The 20,481-nt window shown below is 42.7% G+C and overlaps 1 protein-coding gene across 5 annotated transcripts in view; it reads right to left on the bottom strand.

Annotated features, from left to right (window-relative positions):
• Nucleotides 1–4,616: 4,616 nt before the first annotated feature.
• The window catches only part of LOC112070660 (signal-induced proliferation-associated 1-like protein 2), a 104,230-nt gene continuing 88,365 nt past the window's right edge, over nucleotides 4,617–20,481 (bottom strand). Inside the window, exons 16-23 of one of the 5 annotated variants that reach the window (XM_024138088.2) lie at nucleotides 19,343–19,396; nucleotides 18,070–18,190; nucleotides 16,838–17,078; nucleotides 14,897–15,028; nucleotides 9,593–9,655; nucleotides 7,528–7,645; nucleotides 6,653–6,734; nucleotides 4,617–6,070 (exon numbers count right to left, since the gene is read on the bottom strand). In XM_024138088.2, coding sequence (XP_023993856.1) covers nucleotides 5,921–6,070; nucleotides 6,653–6,734; nucleotides 7,528–7,645; nucleotides 9,593–9,655; nucleotides 14,897–15,028; nucleotides 16,838–17,078; nucleotides 18,070–18,190; nucleotides 19,343–19,396 — 961 coding nt within the window. In that variant the 3' untranslated portion in view covers nucleotides 4,617–5,920. The other 4 variants (XM_024138087.2, XM_024138089.2, XM_024138090.2 and 1 more) reach the window with 4 other exon arrangements.

Below are 20,481 nucleotides of genomic sequence, written 5' to 3' on the forward strand. Positions count from 1 at the left end.
TGCCCCTCAGTCCGGAGCTGCTTCTTCAGTCCAGAGGCGTCTTTCAGTCCAGAAGTGTCCCTCGGTCCTGTGGGCCCATTAGTAGGGTTCCCAGGCCAGGGTCGGCGGTGAGGGTCGCTGCTCAAAGGAGGACACTAAAGCGGACAAAGACTATGGTGGAGTGGGGTCCACGTCCTGCGCCAGAGCCGCCACCGCGGACAGATGCCCACCCAGACCCTCCCCTATAGGTTCAGGTTTTGCGGCCGGAGTCCGCACCTTGGGGGGGAGGTACTGTCACGTTCTGACCATAGTTCTTTTGTGTTTTCTTTGTTTTAGTGTTGGTCAGGACGTGAGCTGAGTGGGCATTCTATGTTGTGTGTCTAGTTTTCACGTTTCTATGTTTGGCCTGATATGGTTYTCAATCAGAGGCAGGTGTTAGTCATTGTCTCTGATTGGGAACCATATTTAGGTAGCCTGTTTTGKGTTGGGGTTTGTGGGTGGTTGTCTTCTGTCTTTGTGTCTATGCACCAGATAGGACTGTTTCGGTTTTTCACATTTGTTGTTTTCGTATTTTGTAGTGTTCAAGTTTATTGTCTTAATTAAAGTCATGATGAACACTAACCACGCTGCACTTTGGTCCGATCCCTGCTACACCTCCTCTTCAGGCGAAGAGGAGGAAATCTGCCGTTACACTCTAGCTCACTTTGGTTTCTTCCCATATAACATACACGTTGCACTGTAGATATTAACTACTACAGCTTATGTGTAAATATTTCATTTGAAAGATTATTATTTTAAAGACCCCATTTGAACTGTTCCAACTACTCAACTTATCATCAAGCCCTTGATTAGTTTGGGGCAGAAACAATGTTCCAACTTATTTGAAATGACTACGCAGTGAAGAGAAAAGATGGAGGCCGAATGATGCTTAGGTGAAGCTATACATGGTCGGTCACATACACAACAATATACTCCAAATTACAATTGCATTCCCATGATTATTTTTGTAAAATGTTCTCATTTTGACCTCAGGCTCACTCCTGAGAATACACTCTGGCCTAGAAAGCGCAAACCTTCGGGGCACCACTGCTGAAAACATTGTGCAATTTGCAGCTTCACCCCGAGCCATAGAGGTCTCTGATCTTTCTCTACACTCCCTGCTTTCCATTGTGTGTGTAGAACGCAGTGAAAAACGCCAATGCATTGATCTTTTTTCCCTCTCTCACAGCATTTTTTTTGTGAAACCAGGTCATCGAATCTATGAGTTATAGATCCCTCTCCATGACAAACTCCGGCACTAACAACATTGTGTAGCTTCCTTTGTCCCTTTCGGTTGAACGCTTCTGTTCGGGATTTAGCATGCCTTGTGCTTTGCAAGCATCTTTGTAAAGTGTTGTTCCATTAAGTCATTGGGAGGGACGGGGATGCAGTGTCTTCTCATTTCGTGTCAGATTCCTCGGGTCGGGGCTCTCATCCTAACAGCACTTCGTCATGCGGCAGGTGCTCCATACGTTTGCCACGCAACCACCAAAGTGCTTAATCAATAATGAAAATAGTCTGGTCGGCTCCAGTGAGGAGAACGCTGGGGTTTTGAAATGGAAGGTGAAACATGAGCTAGAGTAAAGGGGGTGACAATGGCACTCCATTCAATATTCAGCACTCCATCCATCCAACGTCTACCTTTTCTCTTCCATTCATCTTTAAAAAAACTAACTTTGAACTATTTCCTTGGCCTATTTGTCTTCCCCTCCTTGCAGGATGCCTCTCCTGTTTCATCTCTCTTCTCCTCAATGTCTCTCCTCCTCTCCTTTCTGTTTCTCTCGGGGCCTCATTTTTTGAACTCTCTTCTTCATCTCCAACCAAACCTTGCTACTCCTCCTGGACCTCAATGACGTGCATGCCTGCTCCCAATTGCATGTGCGAGTGGGTGTGTGTCTCTCTCGGTTCCTCCACTTTTTACATCTGCGGTCAAACCATATGGAGAGAGGTGAGGTAATGGGACCTAAATTGGGTGGCTGGAGGCTGCAGGAGAGCCATCTGGGACATAGGCCTACTGTTGTAGTCAGGCTGGGCTGACAACTGTACAGACTTTCCCACCAAACCACAGGCTATTGTCCCTAAGGGATGAGAATGTTCTCCATCTGCCATACATAATGGCTCATCTGTTGGACACAATGAGAGTATGTTGCCTTCTTAGTTGGACATGAGAGTTAAACTGGTGTCGACCAAATCTAGGACTTGTTTTCAAAATATATTTGAGGTTTTCATAAGAGACTGGTTTACTAGTTTAGTTGTGTGGGGTTTTAGGAAAATTCTATGCTCGGATTTCTCAACACACAAAACATTCCAATATGTGAAGTCTAACCGAAAAGGAATAAAAACAATTATAGTGCGATTAATATTGTGTGAATTCTACAGTACAAGAGGAAATGTTGACAGATATTTGCACTCGGAGCAAAATTTCACTTGTTTCACTTGCCATAAGAGCTAGTAGGCCTAGTCCGGTAAAAGATACCTCTGAGCCAAATACTTTACAGTACCATCATTTTTGGGCAAATATACACTACCATTCAAAAGTTCGGGGTCACTTAGAAATGTCCTTGTTTTTGAAAGATTTTTTTTTTGTCCATTAAAATATCAAATTGATCAGAAATACAGTGTAGACATTGTTAATGTTGTAAATGACTATTGTAGCTGGAATCGGCAGATTTTTAAAATGGAATATCTACATAGGCGTATAGAGGCCCATTATCAGCTACCATCACTCCTGTGTTCTAATGGAACATTGTGTTAGCTAATCCAAGTATATCATTTTAAAAGGCTAATTGATCATTAGAAAACCCTTTTGCAATTATGTTAGCATAGCTGAAAACTGTTGTTCTGATTAAAGAAGCAATAAAACTGGCCTTCTTTAGACTAGTTGAGTATCTGGAGCATCAGTATTTGTGGCTTCGATTACAGGCTCAAAATGGCCAGAAACAGAACTTTCTTCTGAAACTCGTCAGTCTATTCTTGTTCTGAGAAATGGAGGTTATTCCATGCAAGAAATTGCCAAGAAACTGAAGATCTCGTACAACGCTGTGTAATACTCCCTTCACAGAACAGCGCAAACTGTCTCTAACCAGAATAGAAAGAGTGGGAGGCCCCAGTGCACAACTGAGCAAGAGGACATTAGAGTGTCTAGTTTGAGAAACAGAAGCCTCACAAGTCCTCAACTGGCAGCTTCATTAAATTGTACCTGCAAAACAACAGTCTCAACATTAACAGTGAAGCGGCGACTCCGGGATGCTGGCCTTCTAGGCAGAGTTGCAAAGAAAAAGCCATATCTCAGACTAGCCAATAAAAATAAAAGATTAAGATGGGCAAAAGAACACTGAACAGGAGAACTCTGCCTAGAAGGCCAGCATCTCGGAGTCGCCTCTTCACTGTTAATGTTGAGACACCCTTATGTTCTCTTGCTCAGTTGTGCACTGGGGCCTCCCACTCTTTCTATTCTGGTTAGTGACAGTTTGCGCTGTTCTGTGAAGGGAGTATTACACAGCGTTGTACGATATCTTCAGTTTCTTGGCAATTTCTCGCATGGAATAGCCTTCATTTCTCAGAACAAGAATAGACTGACGAATTTCAGAAGTTCTTTGTTTCTGGCCATTTTGACCCTGTAATCAAACCCACAAATGCTGATGCTCCAGATACTCAACTAGTCTAAAGAAGGCCAGTTTTATTACTTCTTTAATTGGAACAACAGTTTTCAGCTGTTCTAACATAATTGCAAAAGGGTTTTCTACTAGCCTTTTAAAATGCTAAACTTGGATTAGCTAACACAACGTGCACAGGAGTGATGGTTGCTGATAATGGGCCTTTGTACGCCCATGTAGATATTCCATTAAAAATCAGCCGTTTCCAGCTACAATAGTAATTTACAACATTAACAATGTCTACACTGTATTTCTGATCAATGAGATGTTATTTTCATAATGGACAAAAAGTGTTTTTCTTTCAAAAACAAGGACTTTTCTGAGTGACCCCAAACTTTTGAACAGTAGTTTTTGTGTGTGTGTGTATATATACATATATATATTTCTATTTCAATTTTTTTATTAGTTCCACATGGCTCCAGGATCCAGATCTGAAAATTCTATTTCGAAAGGAATATGATATTTCTTCCAAACCATGAATTATTCAAAAGGTTCATATGGATGATGCTTGTGGACACTGGTGGCCCATCTGGGTCTAATAAGATATGATGACAGTGTGCTACACTCCAGAACACCTGCTTCCAGCCAGCCAGGCATCACTTTTGCTAGATCCTTTAGAGAGCCGTTTTGAATAATGGCCTGACCTATAAAAAAAGGCACATCTGCTACTATGCAGATTCCCAATTGTGCCTAATATGTGATCCCTGTACAAGTGTTACCCATAATTCAATAGGACAAATGACTGCATGGCACGACAAAACACTGTGGCATTGATTATAGTCGATTTTTGTCAAGAATGTCAACTAACCAGTTCATCAGGGACATACTATAGGCTGTCTCTTTAAGACATTTTCTGTCCGCAAAACAGCCCCGAACTTTACAAAAAAATACCTTAATACTCACAAACGTTGTCGCTGGAATTAAATGACAGTGTTGAGTCCATTTTGTTTTTCCAACATCCTACATTTATTAAAAAAGCAAACCTTTTGTCCCATCTTTAACAAAACACCTTACAAAGAAAGAAAGGCATACAAAACAACAGGCTGTATTCTAGACGCATCCAAACGTTGGACTTCCCAGAAATAACCCTTTATATGTATATAGTATTTATATCTTATCTCTTGCCAACTATACAGATATTGCCAATAAGGAGCCATTAATCTTTTTTTAGTGCAGAAAGGAACAAAATACTCAATATTAAAATAAACAATTTGGAGGGTAAATTTAAATAAGAGTGTTAAATACAAGACACTTTCTCTGAAGTACTGTACAAAGACCATCAAACACATTTTGGCATTGAAAATACATAATTCATACACTTGGCGGTACCTTGTGTACCTGCAAGTGTTTGGGGTCAACTGCATAAGAATACTTATCTCTGTGGCAAAAATAAAAAGGTAATAATATCATGGTAGACATCATTAGTGAGAGTAGTTGACAAGGCGTGGGGTTGGAAAAGGACGAGGGACTACAACAACAGAAAAGACTACAGTATCCATACACCACTAGTTAAAGTCAGGCACATTTTTGTTCCTGCAAAATAAACACTTCCAAGAAATCCAATACAAACGCAATCTCGACAACACCACAATCAGTGCTAACCATTAATAACAGTTTTGTGACTATCACCATATTTATTGCTAGGACAATTTCTATTTTTTTTTGTTCAAAACAGTGGAGTACTTTACAAAACTTACTAAAGATGAGCTTTTTTTATACAAGAACCTTGTAACACCTTAGTTATTTCGGTTGTTTTATAATACATTAAAAGTCAAGGTAAAGTTGAGTCATTTTATTTGGGTGAACTTCTTTTCATTGTTGTTTACTGAGGGAACTGATACGTTTTACATTTGCCTTATTCGGCAAAAGAATATAGATTTCACATAAGTTACATTCATTTGTTTTAAATTCACATGTTCCTTCCTATAAGCAAATAGCCAAAAACATGAGGTCTGCTACATTCTTCCCTTCCTCCCCTTTATCTAAACCTTCTATAAATGTATCCCTTTACCCTCCCCCCGGCCCCTTGGTATATTTACACTAATTCATGTTGTTGTTTTGATTTCAAAACAACGCTACTAGCATTAGCACGCTAACTCGCAACTTCTCGTTCTCATGCGATGGCTATTCACTTTGAATCACTGCAGACATCGTCCCTCTTGACATGCCACTGGCTCAGGTAATGTGGAGTTAACGGCCATGTTGCCGTGTGTGTCAGTGTGTGTGCGTGTCAGTGTTTTTTTCTCTCAGGGCTTCTTGTTGTCGACCGAGTGTAGGAACCACTCGCTGAACCTCCTGAGCTGGGCGGCTGCCGTTTGGCTCTCCTCGTGCAGACGCATGTTGTCCTGACGCAAGTGCTGGACCTGCTCCTGCAACACGGCCTTGTCCTCTTGCTCCTGTGGTGAGGGAACACACGCGCACACACACAGGTTATTACGCAACCTGGCATGACGGCATTGGCTTTTACATATGATCACCATTTGGCACAGAGGACAACATGTATCTTCATTATGACATAATTGTCTGGTTGTACACTGGTTTTCTGAATGAGAAGACGTATAACCAGATCACAACCAACTGGTCTCTGTTACAACCAGGTAAAGATGTATATTATATGACGATGTCAACACATCACGGGAAAGCAATCATATTCTGGTTGTTTATCTGGTCCAATAAAGACACATTTTGTGGTTGCTGAAAAGACATACAAAACATCCTTTTACAATCAATATACAACCTGACAATGACAACCGGTTTTGCCTGCTGGGGTTGTATGATTTACAAAATACACCAACAGAGAGAGAAGCGTACATTTTAGAACAGATAAATTGTATAGACCATTCTAGTACATCATAGTAGAATACTGATTCATGTACATTGCTTTGGATAAAATTAATCTGCTAAAATTACCATGTTATTATTGTTATATATGCTAAGTGGTTCATTGGACATGATGTGCTTCGTGGAGTTGACTTTACCTTTCTGAGGTCGAACTGAAGCTGTCTGAGGATCTCTTCCAGTTGGAGGACTTTGCCCGTGAGCAGAGCAGGAGAGCCATCCCTATATAGAGATAGACAGGCTTCTTTAAGTTTTGCAAGTCTAAAGAGCAGTCTTATAGAAATTGACCTCTTCATCATGTCTGTCTTCGATGGTATATGCTTATATACATCATCAAAATCAGATCACTCTATGAAGCGAAGCTTAACAACTGACAAATACCGGCATTGTTTACTTGCAAACTTCAGGTGTGACCAGGTCACGGACTTAAAACATATTTAAGTGAACAGTGTTGCGGGTCCACAATCAAAATCAGAGTGAAGGTAATTTATAAAAATTGGTGTAGTTATTAGTTAATCAATGAAGCTGTTTTTATCTCAATATCAAATAATTTCTGGTTAACAAGCAAGCACCTTACTGTGATTGTTTTCAATGAAAATGGTAAAAAAGAAACAAAAATAGCTTCTTAGCAAAGAGCAATTTTTTAAGCAAAGACTGTCTATGAGAGGTCTGAGTGGGCAGAGAGGTTTGGAACCCTTTCTTATTGGTCGTTTAACTAATTTACCAAAACTCCATCCCACCAAAACAGGCTGAAATTTTAGGCAGCCTTTTCGAAAAGCTCTTACACTAGAAGGGCATTATCATAATGTATTACACCAACCTCGGAGTGAAAAAACCCACACACACACCTTTAGAGGATGAACAAAGTTTCGGCATTCATGCTATTGTCAGAGCATTCATTCAGTAAGTAGTGTTAAACATACGTATATGTAAGACCTTCAATAACTAAATCGCCTTCTCTGCTAAGTCAAGCTCCTTTAACTGCCTGCCCCACCCAAAGGCGCAGTACACCTACCCTGCCTTCAGAGCGGCGGCCTCCGACGCAGCCACCCTCCGACTCAGCTCATGGGAGAGCTCCATGGCTTGCTGGGCCTGCTCCACGTCCAACATGGAGCAGAGTGAATCCTGGTCCGCTGCTAAAGAAACGCACACAAACAATACTATTAAAGCTGCAATATGTAACTTTTGGGCGGTAGATCTGTTCTATGTGCTCTATTTCTATGCGTCCCATTCTTGAGTTTCGCTTTTGCCACTTTTACTTTGTTTTTGTACACCAGCTTCAGACAGCTTGAAAATACACTGAACAAAAATATAAAACACAACATGCAACAATTTCAAAAGACTTTACTGAGTTACATTTCATATAAGGAAATCAATCAATTGAAGAAAATAATAATAATTAGGTCCTAATCTATGGATTTCACATCCCTGGGAATACAGATATGCATCTGTTGGTCACAGACACCTTAAAAAAAAAAGGCAGGGATCAGAAAACCAGTCAGTGTCTGGTGTGACCACCATTTGCCTCATGCAGTTTCGACACATTTCCTTCACATAGAGTTGATCAGGCTGTTGATTGTGGCCTGTGGAATGTCGTCCCACTCTTCCTCAATAGCTGTGCGAAATTGCTGGATATTGTCGGGAACTAGAACATGCGTTCGTACACGTCGATCCAGAGCATCCCAAACATGTCTGGTGAGTATGCAGGCCATGAAAGAACTGGGACATTTTCAGCTTCCAGGAATTGTGTACAGATCCTTGCGACATGGGACTGTGCATTATCATGGTGAAACATGAGGTGATGGTGGCGGATGAATGGCATGACAATGGGCCTCAGGATCTTGTCACGGTATCTCTGTGTATTCAAATTGCCATTGATAAAATGCAATTGTGTTGGTTGCCCATAGCTTATGCCTGCCCATACCATAGCCCCACTGCCACCATTGGGCACTCTGTCCACAACGTTGATATCAGTAAACCGCTCGCCCACACGACGCCATACAACCGCAGACCATTTGTGAGGCTGGTTGGACGTACTGCCAAATTCTCTAAAACGACATTGGATGCGGCTTATGGTACAGAAATGAACATTCTATTCTCTGGCAACAGCTCTGGTGTACATTCATGAAGTCCGCATGCCAATTGCATGCTCCCTCAAAACTTGTCATTTTAGAGTGGCATTTTATTGAACCCAGCACAAGGTGCACTTGTGTAATATTCATGCTGTATAACCAGCTTCTTGATATGCCACACCTATCAGGTGGATGGATTATCTTGGCAAAGGAGAAATGCTCACTAACAGGGATGTAAACAAATTTTAGCACAAAATTTGAGAGAAATAAACTTTTGTGCATATGGAACATTTCTGGGATCTTTTATTTCAGCTCATGAAACATGGGACCAACACTTTACATTTTTGTTCAGTGTACAATATTTTCGGCAATGGAAAATACATTTCACAGCAGTTTAGATGGCACAATGATTCTCTACACTACACTTGCTTGCTTAGTCACAAACTGAAATTAGGCGAACTATTAGAATTTTAGCAACCAGGAAATGGCGGAGCCATTTCTGCATAGTGCATCTTTAAACACCATGACACACATCTCGACTTTAAGAATGTCCATAACTGCATAGAAATGTCATATTAGAAGAGGAGAGCAGTTTAGTCAGGCGTTTTAATGCTAGGCTGGAACAAACATAAGCAGGAGAAAACATCACAATGGAAGAAGTGGTTGAGGTAACACTAGGCAGAGGCACTAGGCAGCTAGTAGTAGAAGGTGGTGGTAGAAGTACAATGGTAGTGGTAGTAGTAGCTGCTGTAGTGTGACAGAAGCATTAGCTGTTGTAGTAGTTGCTCTGGTAGTATTGACAGAAATGCTAGTAGAAACCCGAATTGGATTTGGTTTCATACTAAATAAAAGTGTAGGAGTTATAGAGGTAATAGCAAAAGCACCAATGGCAGTAAAGGTGAAAGAAGCTCTAAATGGCAGTAACTAACTAGAGTAGTAGTAAAAGTCAAGTAATTCCAGTGAAGAGGAAAACAGTAGAGAGCTGTGTTGAGCAAAATGTCATGTCACCTAGTGAGTCTTTCTGACTGTCTTTATCACACAGACGACTGGCATCCTTGTCGAGCTCCAGACCTGAAAACACGAGAGACAGCACATCCCTCAGATACAGTTCAGCTATCCACACGGTGTTTAGTCCACTTTCAGAGCAAATAAGCTACAGTAGTGCTTAAAAGCTTCAAAAGCAATGTTCTAAGGAAAGGCACATTCTGGTGCAGCCCTTTTAAGCAGTCCATTCTTGCAACCATGGAGGTGGAGAGCATGATTAATAGGGAGCGATGTAGAGCAGAATGGATCCTGTTGAGGTGCTATGGTTAGCTCCACCACCCCTAAACCTTTGCCAGGGTCTATTCTAAAAGCAATAATTATGTAGTGACAATGCTGTGCAAAAGTATTTTCCCCCTTTCTAATTTTCACTACTTTTACATATTTTTTCATACTGAACATTATCAGATCTTCAACAAAACCTAATATTAAATAAAGGTTCAAGATGTGATAACATYCAGTATCAACAATATGCAAAAATAGGGAAATCAGAAAGGGGGCAAATACTTTTTCACAGCACTRTATATAACAATTGGATCCACTCTCTCGGTGGGTGAAGAGGGTCACACATGCAGGCGGCGGGTTAAATATGAGAGCAAACTGGATTTCACACAGTTAAGGCCCCACTCACAGTATAATATACAGTGCCTTCGGAATGTATTCAGCCCCCTTCTAAAATGGATTTAAAAAAATCCTCAGCAATCTACACACAATACCCTATAACGACAAAGCGAAAACAGGTTTTGACATTTTTACAAAGGTATAAAAAATTATTTGCATAAGTATTTAGACTCTTTGCTCAACCTCGAGTCTCATAGCTCAGGTGCACCCTGTTTCCATTGATCATCCTTGAGATGTTACTACATCTTGATTGGGAAAGGGGGATACCTGCCTTCAACTGAAGTGTGTCTTCTGCATTTAACACAACCCCTCTGAATCAGAGAGGTGCGGGGGGGCTGCCTTAATCGACATCCACGTCTTCGGCGCCCGGGGAACAGTGGTGTAACTGCCTTGCTCAGGGGCAGAACGACAGATTTTTACCTTGTCAGCTCGTGGATTCGATCCTGCAACCTTCCGGTTACTGGCCCAACACTCTAACCACTAGGCTATATTGGAGTGGTAAATTAAATTAATTGGACATGATTTGGAAAGGTACACACCTTTCTATATAAGGTCCCACAGTTGACAGTGCATGTCAGAGCAAAAACCAAGCCATTAGGTCAAAATAATTGTCCGTAGAGCTCCGAGACAGGATTGTGTCGAGGCACAGATCTGGAGAAGTGTACCAAAATATTTCTGCAGCATTGAAGGTCCCCAAGAACACACTGGCCTCCATCATTCTGGAAGAAGTTTGGAACCACCAAGACTATTCCTAGAGCTGGCCACCCGGCCAAACTGAGCAATCGGGGGAGAAGAGCCTGGGTCAGGGATGTGACCAAGAACCCGATGGTCACTCTGACAGAGCTCCAGTGTTCCTTTGTGGAGATGGGAGAACCTTCCAGAAGGACAACCATCTCGGCAGCACTCCACCAACCAGACCTTTACGGTAGAGWGGCCAGACAGAATCCACTCCTCAGTAAAAGGCACATGACAGCCAGCTTTGAGTTTGCCAAAGGCACCTAAAGGATTCTCTGGTCTGATGAAACCATTGAACTCTTTGGCCTGAATGCCTAACGTCACATCTGGAGGAAACCTGGCACCATCCCTACGTTGAAGCATGGTGGTGGCTGCATCATGCTGTGGCAATGTTTTTCAGCGTCAGGGCCTGGGAGTTAGTCAGGATCGAGGCAAAGATGAACGGAGCAAAGTACAGAGAGATGCTTGATGAAAACTTGCTCCAGAGCACTCAGGACCTTACACTGGGGCAAAGGTTCACCTTCCAACAGGAAAACGACCCTAAGCACACAGCCAAGACAACACAGTAGTGGTTTTGGGACAAGTCTCTGCATGTCCTTGTGGCCCAGCCAGAGCCCGGACTTGAACCTGATCGAACATCTCTGGAGAGACCTGAAAATAACTGAGCAGCAACACTCCCCATCCAGCCTGACATAGCTTGAGAGGATCTGCAGCGAAGAATRGGAGAAACTCCCTAAATACAGGTGTGACAAGCTTGTAGCGCCATACCCAAGAAGACTCGATTCTGCAATTGCTGCCAAAGGTGCTTCAACAAAGTACTGAGTAAAGGGGACTGAATAGTTATGTAAATGTCCTATTTCAGTTTTATTTATTTTTGTATAAATACGCAAACATTTCTAAAAACCTGTTTTTTCTTTGTCATTATGGGGTATTGTGTGTAGATTGATGAGGGGAAAAAACGATGTAATCAATTTTAGAAGAAGGCTGTAACCTAACAAAATGTGGAAAAAGTAAAGGGTTCTGAATACTTTCCGAAGGCACTGTAAGCCAGTGATTCTCAACTCCAGCTGTAAAGACCCACATGACTGCACATTTGTGTTCTAGTGCAACACTAACACAATTGATTCAACTAGTCAACAACTCAAACAGCCCGTGGTTAGTTGACTCAAGTGCGTTAGCACTGGGCTAGAACAAATTGCAGTCCGATGGGTTGCCGAGTTGAGAAGCCAGTACCCTTTCTTAGTAACCGACACGGCACAGCACACTATTGTTACCTTCCAGATAAAGAGCATAGGACAATTCTGGATAAGGAAGAAAACAAGAAAAAACAGACTAAGCTTGTGAGAAGTCAGAATAGCTTAGCAGATGTCCGAGTCGGCATCACATATCAATTTAGAAAGCCAAGGGGTCTTAGTGAGGAAATGGAGGTTAAGTTTCTAGCAAAAGGGCACCACCAACCATCCCCCACTTGCATCTGTCTTCTCAATAGTTGGACGGTATTGAGAGGTGACGCGGATGTGGTATGTGGTATTTGAGGACAGAAAGGAGGGAGAAGGGGAAAGGGATGGGAGCTGTTCTCTCTAAGATTGTTCCCGCTAAGGAGTGAGAAGAGGGGAGAGAGAAAAGGGGAAGTGCGAGTGAGAGGTAAGAGCGAGAGAGGGAAGAGAGATGAAAGTGGTTCTCACTAAAGATAAGTGTYTCACTGAAGTTGCTTCTGAGAGACAAGCGAGAGACTGAAGCTGTGAAAATCTCACCCATAATTACACATCCCTCTTTCTCCCTTTTAACAATCACTCTCTGTTTTAATTCAGTCTCAACATTGGCTTAACGCTGATTGAAGGAAATCACAGGTGAAGTGATTACCATAGTGGAAAACAAAGAATACAAAGGAGGGCAAGGGAGAAAGTAAAGAAGAGAGAGATCTATAACAGAGTCAGGTATTGATTTTCCTTCAATAAAAAGACTAGCCTAYATTGAGTTGGAAACAAGAAAAACATCCCATGACATTCTTTCTGTAATGTTCAATATGGAAAACAAACAAACGGTCTAAGATAAATCTTGAGGTTAAGTTATCATCGATAAATATGAATCACAACTGAAGAATGAGACACGTAAGGAGAAAGGAATGTCTATTTCGTGTCTGTTTCGCTGCACTCTTTACTGTGAAAGTGAACCATTTGTCCTGTTCTAGTATGCGTGAGTCTACGGAAACAGAAATAATGCTCGCTAGTTGCTACTAACGCTCACCACGCCCTTTGCCCCCGGCATTCTAATGAGGGCTAGCATGCTAGAGTTTCTGCTTGCTTAGCAACACTTCCTTGAGAACACACAGCGAGCACCACGAAACTAAACAAGCCAACTAAATGACACAACAAGCCCGGGCTAATAATGCCAGGGTCAGCACTCCCACGACTCTCCAAGCAAATTAGTTCCCCCTCTTTTCTCTGTTGTTGACTTCTATGCAAATCGAAGGCTGCTGTGCAGCCCAATGCTAGTCAATGGAGTCCCCGGCCCCACCCCTCGTTGCTCAGGGTGAAAGAAATGTGGTCACCGGTTCCAACCTATCCAGTCTATAAACATCAGTTGGTCATGATGGAAGAATTTAAAAAATAATTATAATAAAAAAATAAAAAAATCGGGAGTACATCACTCTGTAGCGCAGGTAGTCTAGTGGGCGGCAGGTAGCCTAGTGGTTGAGCATTGGGCCAGTAACCAAAAGGTTGCTAGCTGATAAGCAAAAAATCTGTCGTTCTCCCCCTGAACAAGGCAGTTAACCCACTGTTCTTAGGCCGTCATTGTAAATAAGAATTTGTTCTTAACGGACTTGCCTAGTTAAATAAAGGTTACATTATGAAACCAAGTCATTCCAGGTTACCAGAAAAAAACTCCCCGGCTTCCCCTGAACACAGTTGACCGAGGTAGCGAAGCTATAATTGCCAGAGAAAGTGTGCAAGAAAGGGCTGCAATTACGGCGCAAAGTGGGTTTGAGTAATTTGGCAAAATGGTTCCTTGCTGTGCTCTCCATTGTGATAATGCTTAGTTTCTCAAGTCCCCAAATACTCTCGCTCTCCTTCCACTTCCTGCTAATTAGCACCTCGCGGTAGACAGACTGAGTTCAAGGCAGACACAGACAATGGGAGAGACTGTAGATTTTGACTGGGTCAAGATGATATTGGGGATCAATTTGAATGAATGTCCAGTCACTTTAATTGGACGACGTACAATGAAATCACATCTGAACATTACGAGAAAATATATATATATTTTTTTATAATGGTCTTTTCACACATTGAATTTCACGCCAAATTAGATACCWAAAAAAAAAACATTGAGTACAATTTAGACACTGAATAAAGGCAAGGAATCGTCCTATTGAGTGAACAAAAGGGTAACAGTTAACGCGCTGAAAGCCTGATGAGAACTGGGGACAAAAGATTTGACAGCACGACACCTTGGTAGCAGCAAATGTTAATCAGGTACCACTTACACCTAGCTAACATTTTTGTGTTCCCAGAGCATTTCTGGTAGGTTAGGGAACAACGTTTCTGGTAGGTATGGACACAACGTCCCCATAGCCTTTGTTGGTCCAGGTTTAACGTGCTTTAAGAAAGTCCGTCCATAGGGATGTTCCTCGAATGTCGAGTTACAACACAGATAACGGTTCCCTTTCAACATTGTTCAAACGTATCCCGCTTGAATGAAAATGGTCCAACAAATGTGAAGATTCCCCTTCTGAAGATTCCCCTTCACATCACAACCAAATGGGTACCTGACAAAAACATTCTATACTGTTCTAGGCAATGTTAATTGTTAGCTGGGTAAGCTTTTGGGAGCATCAAAAGGTCAAACAGTGAATAAGTACACAGTTTTGTTTAATGCCATGCGGGAGTATGATGAATCTAGACGTTATATTACCTTCAAAAGCCCTTGCGGCATCAACAAGATGGGACCAGTCCAGGCCAGACACTGCTTCCGGGAGGGGCATCAGACTGCCATCGGCCATTTTGCAGCGGTCGGCCAGGGAGCTGTCAGAGAACCACAGCTCATCTGTAGAGATGAGACAATTCGGTTTAGATAAGTGAGCGACAGCCTCACCGATTTGGGTGAAGGGAACAGTTGGTGCTCCCTCCCTCCCTCCTTTCTTTCCCCATCTCCTTTACCCCTCCCTCCCCCTCTCCTTTCCCCCTCCCTCCCTCCCCACTCTCCTGTCTACCGATAATGAGACATCAGTGCTCATCTATTCTCCACTTGGAACACCTGCTCCTGCTTGCAGATTAACAAAGTAATTTCGGGGTTTTAGGTTTCAAAGTCAGTAAAAACATACATATCAAATATACAGTTTAAATAAGATGATACTCTAAACGAATGAAAGATGGGCACTTTCCACCAAAGCGTAACACAAACATCTCACACCTTAACATACATTTTTCAGGCATCTGCAACTCCCCTTAAGCAAATACAATCCACCCTGTTCGATTTGCGAGTCTCCCCCCCCCCTCCCAAAATGTGAAAAAATACAAAACAATTGCAATCCTGCTTGGAAAACTGCCAAGAACACGGTTACTTATTTTTTAACCCAATGTCACAGTCTGCTGTTGAAAGCTGATTAGAGGACGGAGACTAAGGGGGAGCTTCCCACCGCCAGACAGACAATTAACCTGCATCCAGGGGACGCCCACAGGGGTCAGCTTTGGTGTACAGATTCACACAAACCTAGGCACACAAATGTGTGCATAAAAACACATATACGCACACATGGGTAACTTAATCTCGCACACAGCTGGAGATTCATGATCCTTAATTTTGGTTTCTGAGCCCCCCCCCACAGAGTTAAATAAGACACAGCAACCACATATTCACACACACCTCCACCCTCAAATGTGGGGGAGGGGTATTCCTTTCATAAGTACTGGATTAGCAGCCCCTTTTTCTCATTGTGAAATACAACCAGTGGATAGAATGCTTCAACAAAGAACGCAAGGAGGACCGACAGTGAAAGGGTTATTAATATCGTGCCTACTCAATGAGCACACACCGGGATGTTTTTCCCTGTGGAAAATATCCAATAWCTAACTGTGTAAAAAAAAAAGAAAAAAAAAAGACTAAGCTTTTTAAAATCGGTTTGCATCAATTTAACACCTATGAATTCTCACCTAATACAAGACAGCTGGGAAATTGAAAGTGGCATACGCTGTAGCTTTTACGATAGGTCTCGTAAAGTTCAGCTTCAGACTGGCAAGGGCGTTTGCATTTAATTGACCACAATGAGCTCACAGTTAGATATGTTTTATTTCTATGGCCCACTCCTTAATTTAAAATCAAAATGGCTGCCCCGCCACTTTGTTCACTATAAAGCTGAGGAATGGGGCTGGAGAAATATAAAAAAAGTGGCTGTAAATATCACAGAGTGGGCCTTTAAGTACTTTTCAGGAGTWGGTGAATGCAGCTTTCCACTCAGCACYATTTGCCTTGTTACTACACCTCAGGAGCATTCCATCTTTGGCAGATACATTAATGATTTCGTAACACGCGTTCCATTCCTAATTGAACGTCCGAATCAATGAAATGTACTCCAAGGTTTCACTAATATATAATAAATGTAAAGCAGACTTTGGTACTTTAACACTGCTTCTAAGGTAAAAACGGTATTTGGTTGAATCTGGTGGGTTAGAGCAGGACTGGAACAAAAGTGTATACATCCTGTAGTTCTCCAGGAGAAAGGTTGACCAACCCTATTCCCTAACAACCATAGAGATACATTCAAGTATCTAGTACCTATCTGTTCTATTGAATTCTATGCTCACAAACCGACAAGACCTAGCTAGCTAGCCAGCTAGGTGGCGTAGTCTCACTCACTCTTGTGTAGCGGTGCCCCGTGGCTGTGGCCGAGGTTCATGCGAGGTGGCAGGGTGCTGTGGTAGGGCCCAGCGGCGGTGCTGAACAGGATATCGTTGGGCAGGGCCTGGTCCAGGAGAGAGCTCCGGGAGCTGACCAGGGACAGGGTTTTCCTGTGGCTGCTGCACAGGCTCTCGTCCGACAGGGTCCGGTACAGGGACCTCCGCGGAGACATGGGCAGGCCGCCAGGACCAGTCAGACTCTGCGGGAAGAGATAGAGAAAATGAGGGAGGGAAAAAGGGTGACAGAAAATTCGGAGACATTTTACATCTCGGAGGGCTGCACAACGGAAGGAGTGATTAAAGCGCCAACTGGTATGTGCTAAACTAGGAAAAAAACAGCTTGAATCTTCCACAAAATTGGCAAAACAGTAACTTCGGTGTACCACAGTGCCAAGAATGAGAGCCAATAATTTCCCCTCAATTATCTTACAATAGCTTCCCTGTGCATAGTAGTTGGTATCAATGCAGGGCTTCAGATAATGATAGACAAATCTTCCATCTATTACAGGAGGATATGTCAAGACTATTGACTATTATGTTGCTGGCAGCCATTTTCTTTCATTCCTGTGATGTATTTTTCAATCAGTGAACAAAGAGGTCTGAAGAGCAGCTTGCTAGCTCCCAGATCAAATCCATTTGTATCAACCCCTTCCCATTCCACCTCCACCCTTGTTTCCTGGCCACATTTTCTTCTTCTTCTAATTACCCAAGAGCCTTTGCATCAAGTGGGTGGGCTTTTCCCCCCCGACGCTAGTCGCCATGGCCGGTGGCATTGAACGGGAGACGTCTAAATTAACCTTTCGATAAGCGGAAGGAATCTGTGCTAGGAAAAGGTTAGCGTGAGTCTGGCGCCTTATAACCACCCTTGGTTTTAATTTCAGTTCATTTGAAAACGGTGCCAGCCTTGATTTTTAATATCACAAGCAACCCGAATGGATTATGTCAAGCGGAGGAAGGAGCCGACTGAAGGAGGGAAGGAAATTAAAGCAAGACACTCATTGTCAGAGGAGGAAACGAGGAACACTACACTAGAGAATCATGTCAGCTCTATGTATTACATGTCTATCGGTAACATTCCAGACATTTCCTTTCACTGAACACAGCCCAGACAGTATACGAATGAACCAGAGAGTTGGGAGTGATAGTGAACCAAGTAGTATGGAGAAAAACCTAGAGGGAACAGTGGCTTACCTTGCCACAACCCCCCTCCTCAGGGGGACTGTCGGGCAGCATCATCTTCAGGAAGKCCTCTCTGGTCAGCTGGGGTCTGGACTGCTGGAGCTGGCCGTCTGCACCCAGCATGGCCCGCAGCCTGCTCCCCAGGGGAGGATGGGGGTGCAATGAGAGAGCGGGAGGGAGGGGAGACGAAGAGGCGGAGGAGAGAAAAGAAAGTGAGATAGGGTTGAGAGAGAAAAAGCCATAAATGAAGAAAGATGGTAAGGTAGAGATATAGTGAGAGTGAGAGTAGAGAGAAAGTGAGGGTAGAGAGAAAGTGAGGTGGAGAAACGAGGGAAGAATGAGAGGAGGGTGAAAAACAGGCAGGGAGAGAGTGTAGATGGGGGCAAAAACAAAGGTAAGAGAGTTGCATTAGAGACGAGCTTATAAGTTTAATTGAAGTTTCTTGTGAATTGTACAAGGGTAGATGGAAGCAGACTCTCCTGAACAAAGAACGCGTCTAAAAATAACACCCCATTCCTGGTCAAAAGCAGTACACTACATGGGAATAGGGGGTAATTGTGATTTGCCCACAAAGGTGAGGTAAAGGGGGGGCAGTGACACGTGTGGAGACTGAACAGTAAGAGCAAAAACAGTAAGACCAAAAATAGAAGCATAAAGCTAACAGAAGTAAGACCAGGCGATGGCATTACAACAGCTCTTTGGAAAGACAAAATAATAAGCATGGTCATAAGAAAGAAGGATACTACAAGAACTACTGTAAAGGGTTATTGAAGGTTGACTCAACACACACACACACACACACACACACACACACACACACACACACACACAACACACACACACCACCACACACCACACACACGACACAGGGGAACATCTTTTACAATACGCTGTTCGGAACCAGTCAATCACAGTTCTTCAACTGGAGGGCATCTAAGTTTGGGGAGTAGCCGTTTCCAGGCAAACACAGTGGGGGTGGGGTGTCACGGAAGGCACAGGTTGCGTTGTGTACAGACACCATGCGAGTGACAAAGTGGGCACATTTATTTTACCACCCTATTTCAACCGGGCTCTGCCCAATATTTATGAAGAAATGATGCACTTAACTTAAAGAGACTTCCACACAACCAAATGGTGATTTGAATCTCAAAGAAACAGGTAAATATGATATAATCCCAATTGTACAATGTCATTTCTTAGTAAATACTATGTAAATAGAGGAATGTAAAATAAAGCGTACATAGAGGTTTATTGAACCAAACGGGCTTCCGTAAAGCTAGTGTACCTGGATCTCAGTGTTAGAGTCTTTAGTAGGAAAGACAATACGCCTTCCACTCCACTGATGTAGAAAACGTAGAAAAAAGGAGGGAAATAATGGTAATGTACATTGAGATGTAAACAAAAGCTGTACATGGCTGATATGCAAGCATATAGCTGTCAAAATGTCTATGCTACTTAGGAAGAAAATATGGTCATACCTCAAATAACATTGGCCTTATAAAGCAGACTATATAATAAACCTGTTACTTTTGTGTTAAACGTTTCTGTGCAGTGGTAAGTACACTAACTACTTGTTCTTACATACCTAGTACAAACTAATTACATAGTTACCTTGGAATAAGGCCAATGTGATGTAAAGTGTGGATGAAAATTCTGCTCTACTCTTGTTATCCTCCACCAACCATAACAATTACAATGAAACCTGTCATGCCATGATATAATATAACAGCAAAAGAATGTCCATGAATGCTACTCCTACACTATATACACAAAACTATGTGGATACCACTTCAAATTAGTGGATTCAGCTATTTCAGCCACACCCGTTGCTGACAGGTTTATAAAATTTGAGCACACAGCCATGCAATCTCCATAGACAAACAGTGGCAGTAAATTGGCTTTACTGAAGAGCTCAATGACTTTCAACCTGGAACCGTCATAAGATGCCACCTTTCCAACAAGTCAGTTTGTCAAATTTCGACACTGCTAGGAGCTGCCCCGGTCAATTGTAAGTGCTGTTATTGTGAAGTGGAAACGTCAAGGAGCAACAACGGCTTAGCCGCGAAGTGGTAGGCCACACAAGCTCACAGAACGGTACCGCCGAGTGCTGAAGTGCGTAGCGAGTAAAAAATTGTCTATCCTCGGTTGCAACCCTCACTACCGAGCTCCAAACTGCCTCTGGAAGCAACGTCAGCAGAAGAACAGTTCACCTGGAGCTCATTAAATGGGGTTCCTTGGCCGAGCAGACGCACACAAGGCTAAGATCACCATGCGCAATGTCAAGCGTCGGCTGGAGTGGTGTCAAGCTCTCAGAAATGCGTTCTCTGGAGTGATGACTCGCGCTTCACCATCTGGCAGTCCAATGGACGTGGAATTTATTTCCTTCTTAATGCGTTTGAGACAATCAGTTGTGTTGTGACAAGG

The sequence above is a fragment of the Salvelinus sp. IW2-2015 genome, unplaced genomic scaffold, assembly GCF_002910315.2.
Source record: "Salvelinus sp. IW2-2015 unplaced genomic scaffold, ASM291031v2 Un_scaffold1384, whole genome shotgun sequence".
NCBI lineage: Eukaryota > Metazoa > Chordata > Actinopteri > Salmoniformes > Salmonidae > Salvelinus > Salvelinus sp. IW2-2015.